The sequence below is a fragment of the Dendroctonus ponderosae genome, unplaced genomic scaffold (assembly GCF_020466585.1).
Source record: "Dendroctonus ponderosae isolate FM_Combo_2020 unplaced genomic scaffold, Dpon_F_20191213v2 Dpon_F_20191213_10, whole genome shotgun sequence".
NCBI lineage: Eukaryota > Metazoa > Arthropoda > Insecta > Coleoptera > Curculionidae > Dendroctonus > Dendroctonus ponderosae.
The window spans coordinates 4284372-4293719 of NW_026017111.1; the positions used below are offsets into that span (position 1 = coordinate 4284372).

The 9348-nt window shown below is 42.9% G+C and overlaps 4 protein-coding genes across 13 annotated transcripts in view; 2 read left to right on the forward strand and 2 right to left on the reverse strand.

Moving 5' to 3' along the window:
* The first annotated feature begins 148 nt into the window (after positions 1–148).
* Positions 149–2655, forward strand: LOC109545659. 4 transcript variants are annotated; one of them, XM_048662313.1, is made up of 9 exons: positions 149–1000; positions 1060–1156; positions 1196–1327; positions 1378–1485; positions 1539–1667; positions 1720–1770; positions 2003–2226; positions 2277–2503; positions 2552–2655. In XM_048662313.1, exons 1-9 carry the CDS (start codon positions 973–975, stop codon positions 2597–2599), a joined length of 1044 nt encoding a protein of 347 aa, XP_048518270.1. In that variant the 5' UTR covers positions 149–972; the 3' UTR covers positions 2600–2655. The 4 variants fall into 4 exon arrangements, with proteins under 4 accessions (XP_048518270.1, XP_048518272.1, XP_048518273.1 ...); XM_048662315.1 differs by having other exon boundaries at positions 150–1004; XM_048662316.1 differs by having other exon boundaries at positions 150–1000; positions 1047–1156.
* On the reverse strand, positions 2649–3303 carry LOC109545662 (40S ribosomal protein S17). The gene is made up of 2 exons (XM_019916477.2): positions 3163–3303; positions 2649–3099 (listed from the first exon to the last, which is right to left on the reverse strand). The coding sequence occupies exon 2, from the start codon at positions 3093–3095 to the stop codon at positions 2700–2702; it is 396 nt and encodes a 131-aa protein (XP_019772036.1). The 5' UTR covers positions 3096–3099; positions 3163–3303; the 3' UTR covers positions 2649–2699.
* A 266-nt stretch (positions 3304–3569) lies between these two features.
* Positions 3570–6689, forward strand: LOC109545639 (homer protein homolog 2; the record flags this gene model as incomplete). Of its 3 annotated transcripts, none has more annotated exon segments than XM_019916441.2 (7): positions 3570–3778; positions 4192–4480; positions 4534–4705; positions 4782–5004; positions 5066–5250; positions 5313–5452; positions 5508–6689. In XM_019916441.2, coding segments are annotated over 7 exon segments (1221 nt in total). In that variant the 3' UTR covers positions 5694–6689.
* Positions 6690–8245: 1556 nt separating this feature from the next.
* LOC109545626 (protein FAM214A) overlaps positions 8246–9348 on the reverse strand; it is an 11520-nt gene continuing 10417 nt past the window's right edge. For all 5 annotated transcript variants that reach the window (XM_019916417.2, XM_019916418.2, XM_019916415.2 and 2 more), the window contains one exon: positions 8246–9309. In XM_019916417.2, the coding sequence (XP_019771976.2) occupies positions 9141–9309 (169 nt within the window). In that variant the 3' untranslated portion in view covers positions 8246–9140. The remainder of the gene's footprint in view (positions 9310–9348) is intronic.

Sequence of the window (9348 nt, forward strand, 5' to 3'; positions counted from 1 at the left end):
TATTCGGAAAACTCGTCACTTGTAGCTGTGAATAATTTGGTTTATTTGAATTCCGATTTAGTCACCTCTAGGTCAATATTTCTAAACAAAAAACCGCATTTTTCTTAACGTTTTACTGTAAAATACTGGCAAACTGAGAGTCTTTTATGCAAAAAAGTTAAAAGAAGGATTTACAAGAAAAGTCGTCGTCTTTACAGTATAGTCTTCTTTCTCGTCTTTTTCAAATACCCATTTTACCTTTGAATTTGGGACAAAATCGAAACAAAATTATCTTGTTTTTTTTTGGGCAAAACTCAGGTTTCTCCAAAAACGCCCGAATTGAAACACAGTCAGGAGAGTATATGCAGAAAATATCTGAAGATTGTCAGTATTTTAAATAAAAATAATATGTTATTTTGCGTAGAAAGAATTGATTAATAGAAACTTTGCTAATACTGGAATTACCTGAAATTTAAACGAAATGTTAAAAATATCATTGATAAATGGCCCTTAAAATAAATCTAAAAACAAATAAAAAGTCATCAACATTTGCCCAGCGTCGGTGCGTTGGGTTAGTGCGCCGGTGCGTTGGGTTGGCGCACCAATCCATTTGCGTAGCACTGCGCCAACTAATAAAAACTCATTGAGTTACCCAGGCCTACAGGCAAGTGTAAACTCGCCATTATTGTGGTTGATAGACAATATTAAGAGAGCTCATATTGACTCACCTTTGATTCAAACTGTCTCACTTAGCCATTGTATAAAATGTACCCTATTCGGTGTCTTTGGACGATTCGCCTCCACGCGAAAGAAACGCCAATAATATATTTTTATTACTCACTGTGTATCTTCCTAATATTAATTTAATAGGAGCCAGGGCCTGGTTGTGCCTTTGCAAGTAATTCAACTTAAACAGGTGAATGCGTTTACCTGCAGGTGATTGTCATTGTCCGCCTGCTGTCTCGTAATTTTTTTCTATGTTTCTAAGTGATTATGCAAAATTCCCAACTGAAAATCGTTTGTGAGTGAGTGGCCACGTGGCTGTTTCGACCCTTTATCGCCGCAAGGCACCATTTTCAGATAATGACGATTGTGTGGACTTGCGAGGCGGCCTCAACCCGACAAAGCGAATGATGTTGGAGTTGGAACCGCGCAGCGCTCAAGAGGCGCGCAATGAGTATGTAGGCCAAGGGCTGGCGCACTAAGACTAATGTAGTCGCGCCTTTTACAGAATAGTGAACAGTGCTCTGAAGAAACTGGCCAAAACTTACCACTCCAATACCCAGACCAATCCCAGGTGGAAACCTCGGGTAAGGGAGCGCACTTATGATGTGCCGCTCAAAAGAAAGTAGGCCCCAGCTAGGCAAAGGAAACCGCTGCGTCTACAAAGTAATTTAGAATTTCAGGTGGGCGGGCTGGGATCAAGTCCAAGTCGGAGCTGCTGACCGCAATGAAAAAGCGCCAAAAGTGCAGGAATCCATCGTCCAGCAGTCCAGTGATTCAACTGTAATCCCCTTTGGCTTAAGGCTTTCAGACAAACTATACACGGTTTTCTGCAGCTCCGGTAGGGGCGATGTGGCGTCTCAGCTGGCACCGAGCAAAAACACCTTTACAATGGCGAAGCCAACCAGGGCGGATAACCAGGAGCGCAGCAAAGGAAAAACGCTGATCAAAGACAAGTCGCTGGAGTAAGCATATAAAGCGGGTTTCACGCGAAAGGTTCACACCCAACGGTTCCAGGAGACTCGTCGACCAGTTGCCCACGGATAACTCTTCGCAAGAAATCACCAGGTATTAGCTAACGCTACGTATTAAGCCCGTGTCCCATGCATCCGTTTGTACGATGATACGATGGTACGAAAGTGTTTCTATTGGTTGGAGATCTGTCAATTCGTCCACGTCRTACGACGACGGACGAATTGACAGATCTCCAACCAATAGAAACACTTTCGTACCATCGTATCATCGTACAAACGGATGCATGGGACACGGGCTTTACCTTGCGCTTTAACAAACATTCCAGAAACCATTACTGGAAGGATCAGCGCCTGATCGAAAAATATTCCCTGCTGAAAATTCCCTGGAAGCGCTCCCATACGCTCCCTCTATGCGCCTCCAAGCCGTCCATGGCCTTAAAGCAGGACTTCCTCCGGAAGCTCAAACAGCAGTGCGACAAGAAAACGTATCTCTACGACGATGGAACTGATATTGACTCCACCATGCACATTGACCTGAAAACCTCGCAGGGTGGGGCCGGGAATGACCCAACGTTTCAAACCCGCTAATCCCGGATGAAGTGTTTCAGGCTCGGCTATCACCGGGGTTGAACATCAGCGCTCACATCTGGGCCCTTCTACTGATTGGGCTGGTGGTTTGGTTCATGTGGGGCAACAAACTGTACAATCTGCTGGCGCCCAAGCCGCCAGAAAGCCCCTTTAAGAGATACATGAAGTATGCTGGAGGGAGCATCTTTTACACGATAAGCAGTATTATTAGGTTCATTGGGAGGATATTGGCTATTCCGGTGAGTGACGATAGGGATGTTCTGGGGGATGCATCAGCTTTGTTTCAGACCCATCAAGTCTTCCAGCCGGCCAACGACTACGTTTGGCCCCATTAGCGTGATGGTTTAACTGTACTGTGTTCGGGTCGTCAATAGAAAACCCCAGTCGAAAATGACGTTATATTTTCTCAAAATAACATCCCTGTGACTTACTTAACTAAGCCCTCCTGTTGTTGTAGTTGCCAGTGGGCTGCAGCAGTTGCAGGCCGCTGATGTTGTTGAACTCCAACATCCTCAACATTTCCTTGGTTTCTGCATCAACCTCGATAATATCGTGCTCCAAGGCAGATACTTCGGGAACGTAGTTGTCCCGCCTTTCACGCTCCTCTTCTTGGAGTTTTATTGAAATTCCTCGCACCTGCGAATGCCTCAACCGCTTCATCAAGTGGGTAACGAACCCGGCGATCTTGTTGCGAAGGGGTTTAGTCGGGATGATTGCGATTTCATCGCAAATCCGTTTATTCGTGTGGAAATCAAGGGTTAATCGCGTGTAGTACTTCTCGATGATCACTTTCGAGGCCTTCTTCACGGTCTTGGTACGAACACGACCCATTTTTCTAGAATGCAAATTGGGGGTTTAATATTGGGGCTATTTTCGACCCTGTGGGGCTTTAGCTTACCTTTAATTTGCTTTAATTCTGCGGCTAAAACGAGCAACACGTGTAAGTACGCTTAGCGGATATCGGAAAGACAGTTGAGAGCAAAATGGCGGTTATGACAGCCCCTGCGCAGTTGCCAACATAAAGTAAATACAATATTTTGTATCCCTAGTGTTTGTGTCAAGAGAATGCAATCAGACAACTATGGTAGTCTCTGTGCTAGGGTAGAGGCTGTGGTGCGAACTAGTTTAAAATGTTCAGTACTGTTTAAACTCCAGTTTCTTCTTTATTTTGGGCCCTGGCCATCTCCACTAATTATCCCTTTTTTTAGCATACCTCCTATGAAAAATGCTGTTTTGTGTTTATAAAAAATAAATCCTGTTGCGGAACCCTCGCTCTGTTAGTTCACCCAGCTCTCGGCGAGGGCATGTTTCCAATGTTAACATGGGAATCTGTCGTCTCACTCTCTCTTGGCTCGGCAGTGTGCTTCTGTCTTTATCCATGTTTGACACTGCAATTTGACCATAGTTTGACACTAGCTTATTAATACAACATAGGATTGTTGATTGAGTAAATTTGTTGTTAATTTAGCAAATTGAATTAGTTCCTTAATGACTTCTGGCAAAGAAACCATGGGGTAAGTGACCGCCCAATATTCCCCCTTTGTTTCAGTCATTCAGTGCCCCATCAACGCCCTCAATTGCCTCAATGCTCCGGTTATCACACCCATTCCTTATTGCTTTTCCTGACCTTAAAGTTTTATTAATGAATAATTCGAATTGTTTTGGCCAGCCAGTGCCACACATGGGGGGCATGGATTGTTACGTTCTTATTTATTCCTGCTTTGTCCCGATTGCTAATTATAGCTGGAGAGAATGGAGGGCTGCACGATTTTTAACTAGTCAAATCATTAACGCAAGGCTCCGAATTGAATAGTTTTATGGGGTTTTTTAGTGGTCAGTGGTTTTACGCAAGATTGGCAAAGATGTTTTTGCCCATTTTAATTTCACAGCCGGTTAGTAACGTAATGGGTTTGTCTGTTGGTTGCAGTGAGCAGCCGATTTTCACCTGCAAGGCTCACGTATTCCACATTGATCCGAAGACAAAGAGGTCTTGGATGCCCGCCTCGAGTACGGCCGTAAGCGTGTCGTTCTTCTACGACTCGTCACGTAGCCTCTACAGAATCATCAGCGTTGAGGGCCAAAAGGCGGTCATCAACAGCACAGTCACTCCAAACATGACGTTCACCAAAACCTCCCAGAAGTTCGGCCAATGGTCGGATGTGCGAGCAAACACCGTCTACGGATTGGGCTTTTCCTCAGAGGCCGAATTGCAGAAGGTTTGCGACCTGGTGCTAACTCGATCTGCGTTCTAAACTCAAGTTCTGTGCAGTTCATTGATAAGTTCAATGAGGTGAAAGAGGCCACTCGCTCAGCAATAAGCAAAGTGACTGCGAATGGGGGCTCGGCAGTGACGCCCGTTACCAGCGCCAACGCGAGTCCCATCAATGCCCGCGCCGCCGGCACTGTTCAGGAGAACGCGGATAATCTGCTCGAACCTCCAGGTGCTTTGGACTCACTTAGCTTGTGCAAACATGCTTCTTATCTTATCGCCGCATGTTGTAAAGTATTAAGTTTCAGTCGCTCTTGGTTTAGGCAGCGCCGCACTTCCCAACTCCAGCCCAAAGCCAGAACCGGAGGAAATCGTGCATGGGCGCAGCCACTCCCTATCGGGAATCCAAAGCTCCGACAGTCCCAGCCATCAGCTCAAAATGGACAAGGCCACCTACGGAAGCACTGGCAGCAATTCGGAAATGCAATTGAAGTATGAAAACGATCGCCTCAAGCTGGCTCTAGCGCAAAGGTAAGCAGCAGCTGATTGAATCGAGCGTTTAATTTTGCTGACGCCCAGGAAATGGTTTCAGTTCTGCCAATGCCAAAAAATGGGAAATTGAGCTCACTACGCTGAAGAGCAACAACGCCCGTCTCACCAGCGCCCTCCAGGAAAGCACGGCCAATGTGGAGGAGTGGAAGCGCCAACTAGCCAGCCTCAAAGAGGAAAACATGCGCATGAAGGCCAAGTACCAGAACGACTTGGAGAACAGCAAAGGTTGGACCGATCAACACCCATTAAGGGAGTAGACCAATGCACTAATTGGGCCGCCTTTTCAGGTGGAGGAGAATTAGGCGACGAACTGCGCAAAGAAATCCAATCGCTGCGGATAAAAGTCGAACAGCTCGAAATGGAGCTGCAGAATAAAAACGAGGAAATCAAAAAGCTGAGCTCGGGCGGCCGGTTGCCGGACATTCAGGTAAATGCCTCCATTCTCTGTGAGCGCCTGGACAACCATCTCGGACGGGTTTCAGGCTTTGCAAAAGGATAATCAGGAACTGCAGGCCACCGTGAAATTGACGCAATCCGAACTGGACATCGCACTGAGCGCCCACGAGTCTCAGAAGCAAATCCTGCTCACGCTCAATCAGCAATTCGCAGCCCGAATACATGAACTGGTGACCATACACGACGAGATGGCCACCGCCCTGCAAACCTGAAACGCCTTCATGAAGGGCTAGAAACAAATTGGTAAGTGGGGTACGTGTATGGACGGTTCGTTGTCTAGAATCGCTGTGAATATGGCTTTAGATTATTTAAGTATTATCAGCAGTAGTATTAATTGATATTTAATTGTCGGCCTTGCCGAACAGTATATTCAGCCAATATTTAAATGTATAAGTCGAGTAGTTATCTCCCTTGATTGTTTCAATCCTAAACGTACTGTATATTGGGCTTGATCCAAGCGCAGTTATTATTCTCTTGGAGCAGGCGGGCTTTAACCAACGTTAAATTGGCTGCAAGTAGAAACTATTGAAGCTATTGGGAAATTCAAACCCGTAATTGAACTGTCTCGGTTAGAATTCCTTAATTTCATATGGATTTATGTACAGTAGATGTTAGTAGCGGCTTGATAAAGCGAGCACCGTTCACGTGGGAACCTGCTTCGAATTGACTGATTTACTAAGAAAGGCGGCAGGTATGAACTATTGCGCAATTATTACTGGAAAGTTCTCATCGAAAACCATTTAAATTTACTTGATATTTACACCTACAGCAGCGTGTTTCTAAATAGGATCATGTGCAAAGCACGAGATTTCTACAGGGTGCTACCCGCCCTGTATATTTCTTCTGAGCCCCGGTATCTACCATAAAACTGTTCACATGATTAGTATTGTTTGCCCGATTTGCGTTGATTTAATTGATGGTTTGATGTTTAGTGATGTAAACCGAGTTGCAATAGTGTATATTGATACCATACAGGGTGGAGAAAACAATATGTATTGCGATTGCAAGAGGGTGGCTTCACATTCAGCAGGTCGTAACTTTTGACGGCCTGTTTAATGTGGGTGTGATGTTTCAGCATTAGCATAGAGCTGGTTTGTTTTAGACTGTTTGTACATTTGATTCTCTTTGTGCTATATTAGCATCGATTTACAGAGTTTTCATGTTTGATTTTTTACATTTTTTTTAAATAATACAGTTTGTTTACCAGATTCTGTGATTTCCTGTTTTTTCCTTGAAACCTTCGCAATCCGATTTCATTGATATTGCAATCACTGCAGGCACTAATATTTGCTATATTTAATAAAACCGATCTCAGCACGTGGTTTTTCACTTTTGTAGCAAACGAATGGCAATGTCAATATGTAGTTAGACGGGCGGTAGGTGAATCATCGTTCTGGTGCAAACAGCGGCTTAACATTATTGAAACGGAAAGTTCATCACTCACTAAACTGGCAAAAGTTGCCTAAATACTTGCAAAATGTGCCTGAGAAAACTCTCCATCGATCTGGAACTAGTTGTTGGGTGGTTTTCCTCAAAAAGACGCAATTTACGCATGTCTCTTTATAATCTGTTTTAATAGTATGAAAATTATTACTCTTGATCAATTTGCAGTAAAAGGCGTGAGGAAATTCTGCATGTCCTTTTTCAGAGACTGAGGTAAAATACCCGACAACAATCTTAAATCGTCTACAAAATGAGCCTCAAACGAACAAAATTGCAGCCAAATATAAGCAAAACAAACAGTGAAGGGTTTTGCCAAAAAAATACCTAAAACAAGCGAATTTTACTTTAAAATAAGCGATAGTTAACATTTTTAGCTGGCAAAAACGAGCCTGAAAGAACTTTAACCAATCGAAAAACTGAGACCTGAGTGCAGAAATACAACAATTAGATTATGGAATTTCAGCTCATACAAATACACATAAAAAATTACACACATTTTTCAACTCTGACACATTTTCCTTTGCTTATAAAGTTGCGGTTGCCCAACACTCTTTAGATAGGAAGAAGGGACTGAGAGTCTGAAACAGGCCTTAAATTGAGATGCCGACAAGAAGAAAATCATTCAAATAATGCAAAATAAACCGTGAAAACCCGATGAAAAATAAAAATAAATGCGTATAAACAATTAAGGCCGCAATTAAGACCCTAAAAGGAATCTAAACCACTTTTTCTATAGGTAAATTTGCCATTTGAAGCGCCACGAATAACCACCTAAAAGAGACTGGGATTAACTGGAAAATTGCAATTTGGCTTATTTTATAAAGCTGCATTTTCTGGGTTGAAGCGCGGTTAAAATGCGAATGGAATGGACGCATGAAAAGGGAAAACCATCCAAATGATGCAAAATAAACCGCAAAGGAAAACTGCTGATAAATTTGCAGTTATCCATAGTATATGTAGTTTGTTAACAGTCGGTGAATCCTCGTTCTGGTGTGAACGGCGGTTTAACATTGAAAAATAAAAGTTCATTACTCACTAAACTGGCAAAAGTTGCCTAAATACTTGCAAAATGTGCCTGAGAAAAATCCCCATCGATCTGGAGCCAGGAGTGGAAGTGGAGGTAACAAAGTAAACAGTTTTTCCAAATTTTTGCGTTTTTACCGTCCCACTTAGTCCAATGCTGGCACTGTTACAGCGTGAAAGCAATCTCGTGTTTTTTTGGTTCGCATTTATTTTCAATATCTAATAAAAAATTAGTGTGTATATAATAAATATCTAAATAGATTTCTATAAATACGTTGCTAAAACAAATAAAAATCGGTTTTGGAAGTTTCGAAACGCTACGATTATAATAATAATAATGATAACAATTCATAACACAATCAATATAAAACAATCTTCTAATAGCAAAATGATGAAACTAATACGCCAATGGGATCGTCTCGTCCAAATAATCAATAATACGCTCTACTTATTTAAAATACATACAACATTCAATGGCAGTAACGAGCTATCATCTCTCTAATCAACACTAATCGAGAACGGGTAAATAGTGCCCAAAAATGGATCATCTGGACACCCAATCCAGTGGAAACTGTGCTGAAACTATCTATCAAGAAACCGTCTACAGCTGATTTGCAATAAAGCGCTCACGCGTCTGGATGGAATCATTTGGATTATGCAGGTAAAACGCTCCTGAAGTTCCTTTTAAATTTTTGTAGAAATGCGCCCATTAATGGACAAAAAAACAAGTGCTCTCAGAGAGACAGCCAAAGGATGGTGAAATTCGACAATGTACAGGGTGTTTCCTCATATGTTGACACCCCCTCCTATTTATTTCAATTTTTTAAACCCGAATTTAAAATGAAAATATGAAACACGGAAATGTTTGTCTTTTATAGTCGTTTTTTCAATGAAACACCCTATATATTTTTATGAGAAAACCCTGTACAAAAAAAAAATGAAAAAATCACTGAACATCGAAGCCGGCAAGGAAAACTCGGTGTGCTCATCAAAATGCCCCAGCAAAAATAAAAGCTTCAAGCAACCAGGTCTCATAAATGAACGGGCTTATATTTCTCCATAAAACAACCAATAAACATCCGGCATATGTAGCGGTAAATGTTCGGCGAGGGGCGCAAAGGGCGAGCTTCCAGGGCCCAGTCTTTACGTAAGGCGGCCTGCCACTCACTTACCTTACGCAAAGGAGCGCTTGGTTACTTGCGGGGTGAGTAGCGCGGGCTGGTGGGCATGTGAGAGAAGCTGCGCATTTCGTAGTTCTTCTCCATATCCAGCGCTGTGGCAGTGTCCATGTCGGCTTTCTTCATTATGATCATCCGAATGTCGCTGTGCAGGTAGATTTTGCCGGACTTTGAACTCATAAACCTGCAAGGGCCAATCGAATTCAATTCAACCCCCCGCGAA

Bases quoted from the DNA above. Each gene is read 5' to 3' on its own strand.
- LOC109545659 (XM_048662313.1), top strand. From the start codon at position 973: ATGCAAAATTCCCAACTGAAAATCGTTT. The intron at 1,486-1,538 runs GTAATCCCCTTT...GGTTTTCTGCAG, and splicing joins AGCAGTCCAGTGATTCAACT to CTCCGGTAGGGGCGATGTGG. The intron at 1,668-1,719 runs GTAAGCATATAA...CAACGGTTCCAG, and splicing joins ATCAAAGACAAGTCGCTGGA to GAGACTCGTCGACCAGTTGC.
- LOC109545662 (XM_019916477.2), bottom strand. From the start codon at position 3,095: ATGGGTCGTGTTCGTACCAAGACCGTGAAGAAGGCCTCGAAAGTGATC.